Source organism: Cucumis sativus, chromosome 2 (genome assembly GCF_000004075.3).
Source record: "Cucumis sativus cultivar 9930 chromosome 2, Cucumber_9930_V3, whole genome shotgun sequence".
In the NCBI taxonomy this organism is placed as follows: domain Eukaryota; kingdom Viridiplantae; phylum Streptophyta; class Magnoliopsida; order Cucurbitales; family Cucurbitaceae; genus Cucumis; species Cucumis sativus.
The window spans coordinates 10,664,711-10,683,612 of NC_026656.2; the positions used below are offsets into that span (position 1 = coordinate 10,664,711).

The 18,902-nt window shown below is 29.0% G+C and overlaps 1 protein-coding gene across 1 annotated transcript; it reads left to right on the plus strand.

The window, feature by feature from the left end:
- Positions 1-3,653: 3,653 nt before the first annotated feature.
- Positions 3,654-9,344, plus strand: LOC101216599 (protein SIEVE ELEMENT OCCLUSION B). Its single transcript, XM_004150357.3, has 7 exons — positions 3,654-3,942; positions 4,154-4,243; positions 4,720-5,168; positions 5,852-5,949; positions 6,080-6,213; positions 7,011-7,481; positions 8,556-9,344. Exons 1-7 carry the CDS (start codon positions 3,715-3,717, stop codon positions 9,129-9,131), a joined length of 2,046 nt encoding a protein of 681 aa, XP_004150405.2. The 5' UTR covers positions 3,654-3,714; the 3' UTR covers positions 9,132-9,344.
- The last annotated feature ends 9,558 nt before the right edge of the window (positions 9,345-18,902 follow it).

Below are 18,902 nucleotides of genomic sequence, written 5' to 3' on the forward strand. Positions count from 1 at the left end.
ATATAGTCATCGAGTATCAAATTAGAGATAGAGTTTTATGTTTAAATATGATTTAAATATAAAATAAATGAATACGAATTCATATTCGAAAGCTTGAAAATGATGGAAATAGCCAAAAATGAAAAAATCTTAAATGTTGACTTTTGACTTTAAGAAGTCAAACTTTGACCGGTCGATATATTCAAATATGCTTTGAATTTTAAGAAAATGAATGCAGATTCATGCTTGGAAGATCAAAATTAGTCAAGAAGGTCAAAATGTTAACTTTTGACTTTGACTAGAATGGTCAAATGACTATTTTACCCCTTGATTAAAGTTAGTGGAAAATACAACATTTTGTTGGATAATTCCACTAATTCTAATTAATGGACTATGTGGAGGCTCATGAAGATGATATCAACCTACTAACAGAATGCAATGGTGAATAATTCTATTATATTAATATAATAGTAAGTTAAAAGTGGGGGTTGAAATTGGGTGAACTAATTACCTACGATAGTCGCATGTAGTTAGGTTATTTAAGAAAGTTTTTTCAAATTATGAATGACTTTGATATTTTGTAAAAAAAATATATTTCCTTTTCAAAGTTATTCTCCACCAACATTAAAATTTCAATTTTCAAACCTTAGAATTTCTTGAACATCCAATTTCATCACTCTTTCTCTCTCTCGATTCCTAATTCATTAATGGGTCCTACAATTTGATTTTAAGTTTGGAAGATAATAGGTGACTACTAGTGGTGGTTCAATTTCGTGATCAAGAAGTAGACGATTAATTCAGAAACATTAAAGGTAATTTCTAATAAAACCCTAGGTTAATTTAGTTTAGGGTTGCATGTTAATGACGAGCATTTAGGGTAAAATTTGACTCGTACTTATGGTGTGCATGTTTAAATTTCTTCAGGGAGTTCTTGCCTAGGCTCCCAATGAGCCAATTGTTGCATCTGGAGATGTCCTATCTTCTAACGCACGTCTTTTCTCCCGATGGTATAATGCAACGTCAGGAAGATCCAAAAAACTCGAAAGTAACGTTTTTCCTACCAAATTTTCATATATTTTTTTATTTTTAATGAGACACTTTTCTCCATCCATATACATTTTTTTCTTGATTTCAAGTGTCATTGTATTCCAAAATTTGTAGTGATATATCAACGATCTTGCTATCATTGACATTCCAAATAACTATTATAAGTAATTTTTCTATATTGACATCAACGTAAAATGATATCACTAAGATTATCTACCAATGATTGCATTAGAAAGATATCACCAGTAGCAATTATAAGTGATATCATTAGAAGTATATTTTTTTATAAGATTTAATTAGACTATCAATTGATATTTTGACAGCTACTATCAATGATAATATTCTATTTCTATCACTTATAATACTTATTAATTAGTGAAAGCAATAGAAGGATATCACTGATACCACCTATAAGTAATATCTTTAATAGACTACTATATATCAATGTAATGCTACTCTAAAGTGATATTATGATTATTGTTTGTTTTTAGCATAAATAGACAAAGAAAAGAGATCAGATTAGCATGCTACCAGTAATAGCTTTAAATCACAAATATCATACTATATTCATATGATAGCTTCTATCACTGATAGTATAAATGTGATATAGTGGCAACTTTTGTTAAAATAAATTATTGATTTTAGGTTATGCTGTCAACATTTATATCATTTACAAAATTTAAAGTTCAAGTTATATGTGATAAATTTATAAAAAAACATATTGATACATTAGACATGATGTCTTCTATCTAGAAATTGAAGGACAAAATTGTCATTTTAAAAAACTTCACTTGTGGCATAGGTTATATTTATTTTTTAATTTATGCTGTATGGTTCAATTTTGCTCAGTTAAAAGATTACAATTCATTGGATTTCTGGATAATATTTATTAAATTCGCATCATCCAATAGGTTGGGGTTGTGCTTTGTTAGGAAACATCCTGTTCTTTACTCAAGAGTCCAGACACTTAAGGAATAATGGGAATAATGGGAATAATGAGAATCACTTTGACAACAAGAAGCATTTTCTACTTCCTATATATGGTGAAAAAAGGGAAGTTATCCCTGATTTAATTCATACAAAAATGAGATATTTGTCCCTTTCTAAAAAGCACAAGGAAACATCAGTTGTCTGTGTTTAAGGCAAGAATAGATTCCCAAGCAGCTGCTTTAGCCAATGTATGGTCATTCTTAAGCCAAAAACATAGCCAAGGGAAAATTGAAACTTGTAGTGGATCTTTGCTCTAGGGTTTCTCTGATCTCCCTAACTTAAAACAAAAGACGTGTCAAATTTTTATAAGTTGTCTTCGTTGGTAATTTAAAGATGTTCATGGAGTGTTTTTGGGAAGGACCAAAACTACTTTTTTACATGTGTAAAACCACTTTCCTTCAGGAAATCAATTTTGTTAAGAAGACTCAAGTTTCACTTAAACCCTCTGCCCTATCTTTAGTTATGAAGTATCTATTTTTTAAAATATTTTCAAATAAAACATTAACCAATACAATTATTATTAGTTTGATATTTGAATTAAGGCACTTGTACAAATTCAAATTTTAAATAGATAAGATCATTAGGTTAAGATTTAATTTAATTGATACAATCTAAAATAGGGGTATAAATTGATATTTATCCTATATTTTATTTTATTGAATTCTTCCCTAACTTAAACAGTGATGAGATTAGTAAAATTATGTGCAGAACAAACTATTTTTCTTAAAAAAAGCATAAAGTAGATTTATAGAGATTTAACCTTATGTATATTATAGACTAATTAAATTGGAGAGATTCTTTTTCTATCTCCCCTTTTACATAAACATAGCCTCATTCGTTATGATTTTCCAACTTAAAAAGAAACATCAAGAGCTTATCCTTAGCATATGATTTAAGGAGCTAGTCTGAGACATTTTTTTTATTATTATTGTTTGAGAAGAAAGGTGAGAGGATTTCGTTTGCTTTAGAGAATATTCTAATCATCCAGTCTTTTTCACCGAGTAATGAGAAAAAAATTAATTTTTCATAGATAGAAATTATCGTAAATGATAAAATTGCTAAAATTATTTATACAATATAGCAAAATTTTAAAATTTTATATTTTATCAGTGAATTTTATCAATGATAAACATTGATAGACATTAATAGAAAATCTCTATATTTTGTATATATTTTCAACATGTTTGACATTTACAAGGATCTTCCTATTTTTAATTAGTTGTTGAACACGACAAATTTGATTGCTAAAATGTATAATCTTTTTTTCTTGTTATGTTGACATAAAAAAAAACAAATTGAAAATGCATGTTCTCAAACTTTTTTATAAAAGTATCACCTATTAAAATCTAATTTTCCTTTTGACGAAGAAGATACGTAATTATATGGAAAAGTGAATGTGTCGGATCATCCCAACTAATTATCCCCAATCTTAACATCTTCATGATCATCTTTCACATATAATATTAGTACAGGGGAAGATGGCATATAGTTTTCCTTTTATACTTTAACCAAATTTGAATCATAGTCATACCAAATTCTATTCTTTGGACTGAAGCTGCAGATTTCCAGGGTTCTCTTTACTATTGTCTCTTCATTCACATCCTTTCTAAGACCTATAAATAGAAAACAAAAATCAAATACACAATCAAAAGTAACCCTTCTTTTTTCTCTCTACATTTGGTTTTCTTTTGTTCACCCATGTCTTTTCTACCGCCAAAGAAACCAACGACCTCACTTGTTCATCCCAAATTGCAAAACCTCAAGGAGGGGCTGAGCCTGGATCACTTCTCGGACGATGTCGTTACAAATCATATTTACACCAAACATCGTGAGGATGATAGAATCAGAATCGATATCGATAGTTATATCCTATTGGTTGAAAGCATCATTATAACAGCAGATCGAATCACTGATAGTGTTTCTCGAGTAATAAAAACAACCCTTTCTAGATACTTTTAATAGCGGTTTTGAAATTTGAAATGATTCTGTAAGTTCTTAAAATATAAGTGTGTGAGAAAGTCATTCCAAACCTGCCAAATAAAAAAAGATTCAATCAATTACTAACGAATTTAGTTACTTTTTTGTTGGAAAAGTTGATAAATTGTATTGTGTATGAAATAATTTGTTTAGATTGCAGGTAATTGAAGGGCGTATAGCATTTAGTGGTGACGCTTATTCTGCTTCACTCAATCTACCTCTTTGTACACTGCATCGTATCTCTACTGAGGTCATTCATTAAAACCCTTTCTTTTTTCTTTTTGACAAATTATAGAGAAGTAATTACAAAACCTCGATCTCATACCGATTATCTTTGGAATGTTTTCAAATATAGCAAATAAGTTAAAAGATATTTACCAGCATACCAAAATCTTACTCTCTATTAAATGACAATAACATTTTGCTACAATTATCAATCTTTTGAAAAGTTTTGTTAATTAAAATAATTACACTTACATAGTTACATTTTACTGTTTTTTGAACGGACTAATTTCACATTCATCTATAAGTTTCACTGGCTTTATCTAAATAATATGATAAAAAAAAAATCTATATCTTTCTTGAAAAATCAATGAAATTTCTCAATCTGCTTGCTTTGATAACGATCAATTTTATCAACCACCGAAATGGTCTTAAAAAAAAAAAGTTACTAAATAGAACATAATTTCCAAACGAAGTAATTGGATTGAATATAATAATAAACAGTTGGGATGCAAAGCAGCAGGAGTTGAAAAAGCACATGAGACAACAATGGAAATTCTCAACATACTAACAACCTATCCATGGGAAGCAAAAGCAATTCTTAGTCTAGCAGCATTTGCAATGGATTATGGAGATCTATGGCATCTCAACCATTACTTTAAAACAGATCCACTGGCTAAAACATTGGCCACAATCAAGCAAGTCCCTGAATTGAAAAAGCACTTGGACACACCTAAATATCGACAGCTGTTTCTTAGCCCCAAGTGCTTAATTTATGGCTGTATGAAAGCCATCAAATATATGAAAGAGATTAAGGATTTTTCCAAGTATGATATGAAGGAGATTACGGAGTTATCTTCTGCCATTCGCCAAATTCCTTTGTTTACTTATTGGGTTATACATATTATTGTTGCTGCAAGGACAGAAATTTCTTCGTGTTTGACACGGACTCAGTAAGTATTCTAACTTAAATGTTTCTTGAAAATGCCATAATTCTCTTATTTCATTAGATAATCATTTGGTTTGTTACTTGTTAGATTTTTGTTGTTGAAAAATATGTTGATTTTCTCTCTCTTTCTTATTTTGTTTGATGTTTTCTTTTAAGTAAAAAGTTAATTTCTGAACTAATTTCAAAAAGTAAAACTTGGCTTGATTTATGAAAAATATTGATACAGTAGACAACAAAATAAAACAATTTAGAGGTGTGAAATGAACATTTATGTGGTTGATATACTTTTCAAAACTAAAACCAAATAGGATCAAATGATTAGTAAATGGGTTCTTAATTTACCTAAGGTTATTCATTTGTGACCAATTAGGCCCTATTTGATAACTACTATTTTTTTCTTGTATTCTTACAACTTATTTGCTATGGTTTACATCAGATATAATATAAATAAACACTTGAATACTTTTTGCTAAATTGAAAAAGAAAAAAAACATTTTTATTATTTCTTTTCGAAACATGTTTTGGTTCTTTAAAATATTTCTAAAATTTAGATAACAAAAGCAAAAAAAATCAACCATTGAAAATAATAATGTTCATAACCTCCATGATATCCTTTATGCATTTATCAGCGAAGTTGTTTTAATATGAAATAACTAATTAAGATTGCAATATATATAATAACCACAGAGGCCAATCACAGAAGTACTTGAATGAGTTGACAGAGAAGATGAGTTCCATACTCTCCATACTTGAAACCAATCTTCAAACTATAAGACAACAACAAGGTCAATATTTTTTGTTTTGTATATATGATATAATTCCACAACTAATTTACTTTGTTGATATTTGGCTTCAATTTGATTGGGAAAAAATACTTTTCTTTTATTAACAATCATTTTGTTTTTTGGAATACAGAAGAAATTAACTTATATAAATGGTTGGTGGATCACATTGATAACTTTCCAACTGAATTACACTTGGTTGTGTCAAAGTTGCTTGAGGGAAAGAATGAAGCTACGCCTTTCATAGATGGCACAACTAAAAGAAAGGTCAACATTCCTTCTTAGGCCTCGCTCCTTTAATGACTGTTTTTTCACTTCTTAATATGATTTATCTACCATTTATATCAAACAAGTCTAAGATAATGTTTCTTTTTTTAAGAAATTGTATTAAATGACAAAAAAAAAAAAGTTTAGAAAAAAATGTCTCATAAAACCTTTTTTTAAATTTGACAAATATGTCGATAATCTGATAGTAATCTAACGAAAATTTATTTTTAAATTAAATGTAACGAACATCAGCCATTTGCTATTTTCACAAACTTTCCGTTTTTTCTTTGGTAAGATTATAGTATTTTGTTTCTAAAAATTTAGTTAATATAAATACTATTTACTTGATTTTTTAAAAAATTATTTTGTTTTCTATTTAATTTCTAAAAGTGTTTTCACAACCCCAATTAAATATCATTAAGTCCATATTTGACAACCACTTAATTTTTATATTTAGTTTTTTTTTTAAAATTAAAGATAAAAACTAAAGATTACTCCTATCTCTAGATTTTTTTAGTTTATATCTAACTATTTAGGAGGTTTATCAAAATTCAAACTCAGTATTAAAAATTAAAATAAATTATGTTCTTTAAAATTATGTTATTCCGCTGCACAAAGATGAACGTAGGCAAATTTAAAAAACAAGAAAATTGGCTACTAAAGCATGAATTAATGCTTGGAGGTAACAAAATCTTTCTAACTTTTCAACAAAGTAATTAAAAAAAAAACAAAGTTCTTTCTAAATTTTCAAAATTTTGATTCATACATCTCATAGCAGATTTGTTTAAATCATACAGGTAAATATTGAAAATGCTTTGAGGAGGAAGAAATTGGTATTAGTAATATCTGGATTAAACATTTCAGAAGAAGATATGAAAGCACTTCATTCGGTTTATGATGAATTGGGTAGAGAAGATAAATACAAAATTGTTTGGATTCCAATTATCAATCCAAATGAACCATATGAAGAAAATAGAAGAAGGTATGAGTATGTAATATCAAAAATGCCATGGTATATAGTGCAATTTACTACAAAAATTGCAGGATGGAGATTTTTAGAAGAAAATTGGCAACTAAGAGATGATCCATTAGTAGTTGTTCTCGATTCCACATCTAAAGTGGAATTCACAAATGCAATCCATTTAATTAGAGTTTGGGGATCTGAGGTTGTTCCCTTCTCCAATAGAAAAATTGACATTTTATTGGAAAAGACATGGCCAGAATCTACTATCCTCAAATTTACTGACCATCCAAGGGTGCATAATTGGGTAAGTAAATTTCATTTCTAGTCTTCAATTTAATTCGGCCCCTAAACTTGTTCCATTGCCTAACTTAGATATTAACTTTTAATTTCATCAAACTACACAATGTAGATCAAACTCATCAACTTATTAACTTGACAAGTTTAAGGGTTTTTTTGTTTTTGTTTTTTTTTTTTTTGTTTTATGGGTTTTAGGGAAAAAGTACTGATACTATTAAAATTAGCTTAAAACTTTAGTTTTTTAAAATTAAGTTTATAAATAAGACTACATTTTTAATTCATTAGTTTCTTTGTTTTGTTGTTTTGATTTGAGGAGTGATTTCAAAAACCAATCTAAAGTCTAAAAACTGTATATATAAATAGCTTAATTACTTAAATGTTTAAGTATAAAAGATGAAAGCAATAGTTTACAAATTAGGAGAAACGAAGCATAATTTTCAAAGTAATGTTCCCTTTGCCAACCAGTTTGGTTTTTAATTTTTAGTATTAGAAAGTTAAAGCCTATAACCAACTCTTTCACCTATCAATTTCTTGCTTTGGACTACCCTATTGACTCATGTATCTTTTTTTAATTAAAAAGATTAAAACTAAAGCAATGAGTTTTTAAAACATGTTTTCTTTTGGAGAATTTGACCAAGAACTCAGCTATTAAACTTGACAATACAAGTTAAAATAGGAAAATTATCTTAAATGTAAAAGTTGTAAAATATTTAAAAAATATAAAAAAAATTTATGATGGATTAATGATAGATACTTGTAGATGGTGCATTTCATCGATAGAATTTATGGTTATGTTATATTTTGTAAATTTTTTTATTCGTTTTTCTATTATTGTATTTTTCTTTTCTAATAAAAAAGGTGAGAGAATATATTGAATTTTAAAAAATTTCGAAGAATCAAAGGATTACAAACCAAGCCCTAGATAACCATTAAACAAGAACTAAATGACATTGGTCCAATTTTAAACAAAATCATAGGAAAATAACTATAAATCATTAATAAAGCGTATTCATGAATGATTAAAATTACAATTATGGTTTAACAAAGGATTACACATTGATTTTTTTTTTTTTTCATTTAGATCAACCAAGAAAAAAACATCATATTCTATGGAGGAAAAGACCCAAATTGGATCCAACAATTCGAAGAAAAAGTAATCGACATAAAAACCGATCCATGGATAAGAAGCAAAGGAATAACATTTGAGATTGTACGTATAATAAGAGACGATGACCCAAAACTCATGTCTCGTTTTTGGATAACACAATGGGGATTTTTCATAGTAAAAAGCCAAATAAAAGGTTCAAGTGCAAGTGAAACAACAGAAGATATATTGAGATTGATATCATATGAAAATGAAAATGGTTGGGGAATTTTAGCTGTTGGCTCTGAACCTGTTCTTGTTGGTCGTGGAAATTTGATACTTGCTGTCTTACAAGATTTCAATAAATGGAAACAAATATTAAACATAAAAAGTTTCCCTGATTCTTTCAGAGATTATTTCAATGAACTTGCCTTAAAGACTCATCAATGTGATCGAGTGGTTCTTCCTGGATTTAGTGGATGGATTCCGATGGTTGTTAATTGTCCCGAATGTCCTCGTTTCATGGATACTGGTATCAGCTTCAAATGTTGCCATGGCCGAGCTCGTATTTAAATCGATTATGATTTGACTACTCTAGTAATAAAATCTATTGCACCCTTAATAGTTGTTTTTGATGAATATATGTTGCATTTGGTGTATGGATCCTCATTTGTATTTTCTTTTTATTTACCCAACACATTAGCATATTATCAGTGTATTTGGTGTTAGAAATGCATGTTTATAAGTTTACATAAATAATAAATGCATTTTTCAATATTTTTTATATAGGTTCTCTTTTGTTATCTACCTTGGACTTTTATTTTTAGAGTTAGTTGCAAATTTAGCAATTAAATTCAAATTAATTAAGTATATAGCATAATTTTAAAAAATTTGTAAATATAGCAAAATTTGTCAAATTCTATCAATGATATAAGTCTATCACTGATAGACCATGTTGCAAATATTGGTTTATCATTAATATACCATATGAAGTCTATCAGCGATACAAGTCTATCAGTGATATAAGTCTATCACTGATAGACCATGTTGTAAATATTGGTTTATCATTAATATACCATATGAAGTCTATCAGTGATAGTTTTGCTATATTTGCAATTTTTTTAAAATGTTGCTATATCCTTAATTATTATTGCTAAAATAGTCATTCATTGCAATTTTTCTTATTTTTAATTAAGCATATTAAATGTCACTTCCAAATGCATTGCTTTTATGCTTCAGGAAAAAAAAAGTTATAGTGCTTAGGTTTTGGGATGTCGTGTTTTTAATTTAGTCCCTAAACTTCAAAATGTTACATTCTGTTTTTGAACCATTGGAATGATAAGGTCGAGACATCTGAATATCTCAACTAGCTAGGGTTGACACATTTCGATAGAGCCCTCGTAATTACTTCCTCATCTCAATAGAAATATTATTGCCTACGAAAATTTGACAAAAAGCGTGAAGAAGCACATGCCAATGAGAGTTGTGAAAAAATAAAGTGGATCTAATTCACGATACAAATGCCACACACACGAGCACACGCACACATGCACCTGATGATAAAACATGATTATTCACAAATCAAGTGACTTAATACAAAGCAATAACATCAAAGATTGATAAGTTAGTTTGTTGCAATATCATACCTATGTCTAGGTTGTGTCCTTAATGAAAAGACACTTCACTATCTAAAGTGTTTAACAATATATAACAACATATCTAATAGTACTCCTTTAACAACTCACATAAAACCTATAAACTGAATTTCCCTCGGGCCAATAAGAAGGTGGGTACTAATTAACCTTTTAATGGGTAGGAACGAGTGAATTTCATCTCGTACTCTATGTCCTCAGCTATTCACCTAGTCTTACCTCTGAAATGGAGGTTTATTGGGCCAGCATTGTTGGGCTTCCCTCACTTATGTAGACCTATATAAAGATAATCTCAATCATGTGAAAAAGAATTTATAGTTAGCTCAAGATTAAGATTAAATTAACCTAGGTTATCAATAACTGAAATAGTTAGTTTTATACAGTTAAGAATGTAATGTGATTGTTTCATAGTTCTAGTCTTATGCAAACTCTTTACATAAGATGCTTCTACTTTTATGTCTCCACATGAATGATTCAATATCACAATGTTTGTACTAACTACACAACAGAATTGCATCCATAATATCCCCAAAATAAGGCAACCAATCTTATTCATATACTGTAGACCGTTTAGGCAATATACTCGAACTTGATCCATGTTTCATGTCTCTACATAAAATTCAAGTTTACTCAAGATAGTCCTGGGACCTTAGTTTATTGAATTCAAGATTATAGCATTCAATTTCACTAATAATTTCTCAATAACAACTTCATTGAATAAAATATGGTTTTAAACTACAAACTACGAGTTTAAGGACATAAATTCTAACAAAATTGAGAAATCTGCTAAAATTGTCCAAGTGCTAGGGCGACGCATTGGAGCGTCATGGCGCTCCGAACTCTACACACGGGACACTTTTCATCGACGTCAGGTCGGGGCACTGTGCCTTTATTATAAATATGTAGCTAGTGCGCTGCTAGTCGAACCCTATTCTGCATTCCAATTGACTTCCACCTTTTTTTTCTTTCCATTTTCTACTTTCTTTCACTACAAGAAATAACGCATATGATAGCTAACGGAAAAGGCTATAATAGACTTTTATAGCCTTTTTCGAAAGTCCTGACAGCCCATGTTATTAAAAGTTTGAGACTTTTTATAGCGTTTTTTTGAATCTATAACAAGTACTATCGTAGAGTATGAAGATATAACTTGTATACATTGCTATAAAAATATTTGATAGCGTTTTTCATTAGAGTTATAATAAGTTATATAACTTAAATAATGTGCTATCTTTGACATATAATAGCATTTTTTCGACGCTATAATATAGTATTTACAGCTGTAATATTTAGCTATAATATAGTGTTTGCAGCTATAATATTAAGTTATAATAATGTTGTTTAATCGTTTTCAATTATTATAATAATTATAATACTCTTTTGCTATCATTTCATTTTTAGCTATATCAATCTTTCTATAACTTTAAGTTATGGCTACGAAAGAGGTAATCTTTTTTTTTCAAAAATAAATTTTCAATTAATTAACTTTTGATAAATTTTAGTTAAATAACACAAATTTAGTTAAATCTACGCACATAAATACTTCATAACACAATAAATATTAATAACTTACATTCATAATGTATTAAAATTACAAAATAAAGTATTTAATAATTTACTTAATTAAAGTTTCAGTCTAAGAAAAATACACAAACGTAAATAAAATATTTTGTAAATGTACCAACTGTAGCCACCTATTTTTATCGTGCACATATTTTTTTTTAAATACTAATATTAGTAATAATTACTAAATTGTTTATTTAATTATTTATTTTAAAAAGGTAAAAAATTATAGTAACATAATATTTTATAATATTTCATTTTTATTATTTTAGAAAACAAAAATTAATCAATTTATTTTTAAAAAATCTTTTAATATCACATTTGTACTATTTTAGGAAAAAAATGGATTTTTAAAAAATAAAATCTTATAATATCACTTTTATCATTTTAGGAAAACAAGAAATCCAATTTTCAATAAAAAATCTTTTAATTTTCATTTGATTTATTAATTTATTTTTCACAGAATCTCAAAATATCTAATTTAATTTATTTTAGAAAAATGAAAATTTGTTTTATTAACGTAGTATCAAATTTTGATTTTGATTTTTATTCTTATTATTTTTTTCTAATTTATGGTACTCCCCACGTCTATAAATAGGAGCTATTGTCGTTTGGAAAGAGGGGAAGGTTTTTTTGAAACAAAGAATTCTTTGTAGGAAAAGAATTCTTACTAAAAAATCTTTAGAGAAAAGTTAGAAATTATTTTTGAAGAATCTAGGCGAGTTGGAAAAATATAATCTATGATATAGTGGTAGATGTATCAAAGTAGAAAATGTTCCTAATTCTAAAAACATTATATTCATGTTAGAAATTATTCATGAGGTGCGGGTTGAAATAGACTATTTTAAATAAAAAGTTTATTAAAATCAGATTTTTTCCTAATTCTAAAAACATTAAGTAATTTATTTATTAAAATAAAACATCTCCAAAACTCTTTCTCTACCTCCTCCTCCTCTTCTTCTTCTTCTTCTTCTTCTCTTCTTCTTCTCTGTGGAAGATCCACACGTCGCCCCTCTTTGATTTTTCCTCCCTTCCGCTAACCATCTCTCATGCACGCCGAAAGCGACTAGACTTTTGGTCAACAACGTGCGAAATTCCTCTTTTTCTCTCCTTTAGCCGACGCAACCACCCAACACCCCTTGCACCGCTGAACTCACTGGTGAATCTGAACCATTATTTCTATTGTTTGTATTTATACAGTATATTAACTTCAAATGCTTTCCTTTTACCCACAATGTGATATATTGATGGTTCTTTTTATGAAAAACATCCCTCATAGTTTTGCTTTTATATGAGATATGTGTTTGTTTTGTCTACCATCCTATTCAATATTGTTGTTTACAATCATTTTTCTAATTTGAATCTACATTTTTTCTTTATGGTTGGCTATGTGATGAAACATTTTGGTAGCTTACAATGTGTTTGATGAAATGTCTCAATGAAGCATTTGATTGATTTTTGATTGATTTTTGTTCGTTCGAATTAGGAAATCAAGGCCAAGGGAGATGTCATGGCTATGGGCTGAAGCTTTGAGAAAAAGTGAATGAAAAATGAAATGTGAGATTTTAAACTTTGATGGTGTGCAGGGTCTTTTTGTTTGTCTATGCATTTTCCAAGTGAATTTTAGTAATTTTTTATTTTTCTATTGTTATTTTGTTTATGGTTGCTATTGAGTTGCTTTGATTGAAGGATAGAGAGAAGTGATTATTGATAATTATAGGTATGTTCTCTCCCCCTTTCTTACAATAAGGATAGTAGCAACAAAAATTACTACATGTTCTATATTGAAAGGAAAGACAAAAAAATGATGGTGAATTAAGATTTATTTTGTATGGTAGAATTTTATTTGCCACTTACCATGCTAGATCTTTCCAAGAGGAGTAAATTTGAAAATGTCGAAATACACCCTCTGCTTAAAACATAAACTGCGATGTATGTTATACACATTGGAAATGTATGAATGTGTATGTTGAAACTTAAGCCTATATATACACTTTTCAAGAGAATTTATGTATGTTATCTATTTGGTTTTTGGTTTTAAGTTTTTGAAACTTAAGCCTATACACTTTTTTTACCTCTACTTTTTATCAACATTTTTAAACTATATTTTCTTCCTATGACTACCTTATGACATTTTGAATAATTGATTGAATTGAGGATTAGCAGAAAGTTCTCTTACTTCAAGGACGTTGTCGTTATTTGTTCAAGTAAGTAGTGTCTACCTCCCTACCAAAATACATATTCAACTATTGTGGTTTAAAGTATATTTTGTATAATTCTAGTCTCGTTGAAAGTGTTTTAGTCTAATTAGTATGGTATATTAGTAGTATATCAACGTTTGCTTGAATTAATATCATCCAAAATCTCCATAGTAGTTCTTTCCTTACTTTGAAAGATCTTGTTGTTCCTTTCCAACAATAGTGTTGGAAATTGGGGGGAGGGGGGGACTAAGGGCTTTATGAGAGTTATCAACTTAACTTTGTCAAATTGTCATGTAAATGGAGTATGATTTAATCATTGAACATTTTTTCATACTTAGGGCTTGAAGAATCCTCGAGAGAGTGACAATGCTTGTTAAATTTTTATGAAAATGCAACATTAAAAAGGTATTACTTATGAGTATTTATGTTCAATCTTATTTTGTTGTGATCAATTGAGATGCATAATATGCACTAGAAATTTGTTAAAGTGCTAGACTTATATGTTTTTTTGATAGGGTTGGAAGGGCTCCAAGGTACGTTTTTAACTATTGAATTACAATGAAAATTGTTTGGACTTGTTAGTTCAAAGTTTAAATTGAGTTTAGCTTGTGAAACTCAAAGATTTCATTTGTATACTGATTATATATGTTGGTGTGGAATAGTTTATCTTGCATGTACCTAACAAAATGATTATGTTTGCTTGATTATATTTCTATTTGTCCATTTTCTTAAAGGTTTTGAGTGAACTCAAGTTTATGGTAGATTGGGGTACATTAAAGTTTATTGAACTTATTTTTCATTGTCCCATTACATAATGTCCTATATAAGGTGTGTATATATATATCTTGTTATATTTTTTTAATCTTTCTTAAAGTTTATAAACCATGGAAAATAAGTTGAATAGTAGTTTCTCGTTAGCTTTTCTTTCTAGAGAGTACATGTCTTTTATGTACATAGTTCTCTTTAGGGTTTGTTGTGAATATCTATGGATTTTATGAGAGTCACCACAAAAAAAAAAAAAAAAAACACAATGGTTTGTTTATCCCACATTGTTCTTGTAGTGTACCCTTTTGATCAATTATGTTAATAACATGTTTTGAAATTGGAGCTTCTGCGTTTTGTTGTGTCGTTTGTTTATTGATTAATGGTAACTTGTAGTATCAAGTCTACCCTAATCTTTTGGCATATTTGAGGAGATTGTTGATTTTTTTTCCCCTGTATTTTACTTCTTCAAGTTAAACTAAGTGAATAATGAATCCCATTTCATTCATTTTTGCTATTTGGTATCTCATCGTACTTTTTTTTTATTAAAATGAAGTTTGTTTAATGATCAACAATAGATTAAGATATTATAAACTCTTTGTATTAGTAAAGAAGAGTGAAGGGAATGAATTTGAAAAGAATCAGAATAGCCCTCATTATAACCATATCGTTTTTAGTTTGGGGCATTTAATTTAGGTTAGGTTCATCATCATTTCTTTAGTATTGTCTTCACCTTCAAGAAGAAAGGGTTGAATTAACAAGTTTTTACAAAGGCGAGCATATAAATTCTAACCACCAAGTTTTTGTCTTATCATTCTTTCATTGTCCAGCAGCTTTTTTGTTGTGTTTTATTTTTTTAAGTCAAAATGTGCACTACTTCTGTGTATCTTAACTTCTGCCTTCTCCTCAATTTGGTGGTTCAGTTATGTGTTGGGAGCTATTGAAACATTTTTTAATGTTGTACCAGCTGCAGGGATATTCAGAGGTAATGATGAGTATTTGTTGGTTTAGAGTTAGACTACAGACAGAACTTATTTGTATCTAGTTAAGCCTTTTTATATTGTTATTAGTTGTGGATTTCATTAGTTTTCATTTATAACTTGGATTTAAACAACTTTTTTTAGTTTCTAATTTCTATTTCTATCAAGGATATATTTGTCTGGTATGTGAGGTTTTGATATAATTTTACATGAGGCACTGGTACTCTAGTTTATTCTCATGAAGACACCATGTCCTTTTGTTTACAACATAGTAATGTCATTTGATTTTGAAGTAATAAGCATGAGTTTTCTAGGTGGAATTGTAAGGAAGGATTGGATAGCATTCCAATTTAAAGCAATTGTTCTATAACATAAGCGTATATAGTTGTATAATATTGGTTTAGACAGTATTGATACCTAAAATTTATTATCAGAATTTCACCACCATCTCCTTTAGATTAAAAACTTTTCACATGTAGTTTGTGCTATTGTCCATTACACAAGCAGTTATTTGTCCATTAAAATTTGGTGTTGTATGCTATGGGATTCTAGATATTTTCCATATTTATATTACTGTATTACCAAGACATGCTTAATTAAATTATATCAGAGATACTTGCTGCACTATGTTGATAATTTTGCTATTGCTATTGTATTGCAGAGAATATAGTTTTCGTGTTTTAAATTTAGCTACAAATTCGAATCTTATTTAGCTGTATGCTCTACTAGACTTTCTAGATAAGTATTGGTGGTAGAATTTATATGCTCACCCTTGTAAGTTTTATGAAAATGCAATATTGAAAAGGTATTACTTATGGGTATTTATGTTCTTTGTTGTGATCAATTGAGATGCATAATATGCACTAGAAATTTGTTAAAGTGTTGACTTATCTGTTTTTTTTTTTTTTTTAATCGGGTTGGAAGGACTTCGACGTATGTTTTGTTAAAGCAAATTTGATCTTTATATGGCTAGGTTGATGAGTTTCCAATTTCAAAAGTCTACCTAAAGCTCTATTGTTTGTTTAACTCAAAGGTAAAAAAAAGTAAAGTATGTGGACTTGCACCGAATAGAGCCATGATAAGTTTCCAATTTCAAAAGTTTACCTAAAGCTCTATTGTTTATTTATGAGTTTCCATAGAATTTTGAAGGTTTGAGAAGAGTTGTGGAAATTTAGGATAATACCACCCTTCTTACTTGTATTTATTCTCATTCTTATTAAGTTTTTCTAACTACGTTTCTTTGGTCCCTCAAGGATATGTCAAACTGTTCAACTTTAAGGACTACAAATTGTTATACATGTATTGTCGTAGCGTTTTTGTTGTAAGGACTAGAGAACGACCCAACTTTAAGGACTACAAATGGTTATTTTGCTCTACTTTAAACATTGTGAACTTTTCATTGATGAAATTTGCATACCTTGGACATTTTCTTTTTGAAGTACCTTTCTTACCATGGACAACAGTGCAGTAAGCCTAGGGAGGAGGAAACTTCTTCTTTGGTCGGTCTCACATTTTTCAATGTAATAGGTTTTAACTTAAGAGTAGAGTATGTACAGATTCTCAGAGCTAGTATTTACAATGGGATAATAAACTAAATTTCATCGCGAGAAGAGTTAACCAAAGAATAGCTAATGTTAATGTTACTTACTAATTTAATTTTTAGAGTTTTATTGCAAGAAACAAGGGTGAGAGAGTGCTTTGCATTCTTATACTTGAAGCTTCAATCTCATCTCACTTCTTGCTTTTCTGCTTGTCATGCTAATCTTCGATCTCATCTCACTTCTTCCATCGTGTACATGTCTGAAGAAACCTCAACCCAAGTAACTAGGAAAAATTAGTTTGTGGGAATTACTTGTGAGAACAGGATTATATATTTCATGGTTGACATTTTGCACGTACAAATGAACACCATCATTTCTATTCATGAAAAATATTCAAGAGTGGTTGTATATATATATGATGTTTGATGTGCCCTAAACCTCAACCCTATCTAGTGCCTTATGCACACATACACACACTTGAACTCTCTGTATTTGTCTCTTTTTGTCTCCATGAATAATGAGAAGCCAATACAAACAGATGAATTCTCTGTTTGGTTCTCTTTCTCTATCTCGATGTTGGGGAAAAGCTAAATATATGAGGCATTGATTTCAGGAATTGGTGCGAGGGTTTGATCAAGAGGCTGCTGCAGTTGTTGTGGCAAAGATTAACTTCATAAAAAATGGAGATGGAGGTATTCTTAAATGCTTATATCCCTAAAAATGCTTATATCACTTATATTTATTCGTTTACGTCATCAATAATTCTCTTCAAACATTTTAAACTGCATTGTTTTGGCTTCGGAAACTTAAAAAAGAAATTGGGAGACGACTCCAAGGTTTAGGGAATTTTATATAGGATTCCTACCTTCAAAAAGTTTACTTTGTCATGTGTGTTGAAATTCATGCGTTCCTCTATTATATTTATTCTAAGGTGTTCTTTTACAACATAAGCTCGCTCTATCTTGAATTAGTTTATAGATTTTGGTTGCTGATATTAAATTCTACAAACGCTCATCAAGTACATGGGTAGGAAATAAGTTCTTGATTAGAAACAAGATTCATAATATATATAATGTTTCTTTTACATTCACATTACTACATGGTAGTCCTCCATTTTCTTCTTTGTTATGGTAATGTTGGTTCACAAATGTATGTGTTATGGATGCTTATATTCATGTTGTCTTTGTAGGTTCAACCAGAGCCAACAACTTCATGAGTTTTCTTTCAAAGAACATTTTCAGAGGCGAACATTCTCGGTTAGTCGTTTATGCTTCTGCAGAAAAATCTTATTAGATGTATTTGAATGCTATTTAAAATATTTTTTGATTAAGGGTTGGGATTCCGTACTTGTAAATTGTTGACACTTGATTGGAAATGTACGAATATTATAAATTAGATTATATCGTATATATATTAAAGTGTTGGCAACTTTTTTCTATATGGGTGTCAATATTATAAATTCAAAATTGTCATTCTCAACTACATTATTGTCATTCAAATGGTTCGTGTAATGGTGGAGCGGCAAGGAGAACAGGAAAAAACTGTAGTAAATTGAGAAATTTGCAACAGAAAATAAATGACGTAATAAATGAATTTGTGACAGTTATTAATTGTTGTCAATCCGAAAACGATGACAGTTGTTTAA

What these genes read in the sequence shown, in the direction of transcription:
- LOC101216599 (XM_004150357.3), top strand. Translation starts at nt 3,715, where the DNA reads ATGTCTTTTCTACCGCCAAAGAAACCAACGACCTCACTTGTTCATCCC. An exon ending in AACTATAAGACAACAACAAG is followed by an intron (nt 5,950 to 6,079) that starts GTCAATATTTTT and finishes TTTGGAATACAG; the next exon opens with AAGAAATTAACTTATATAAA. An exon ending in ATCCAAGGGTGCATAATTGG is followed by an intron (nt 7,482 to 8,555) that starts GTAAGTAAATTT and finishes TTTTTCATTTAG; the next exon opens with ATCAACCAAGAAAAAAACAT.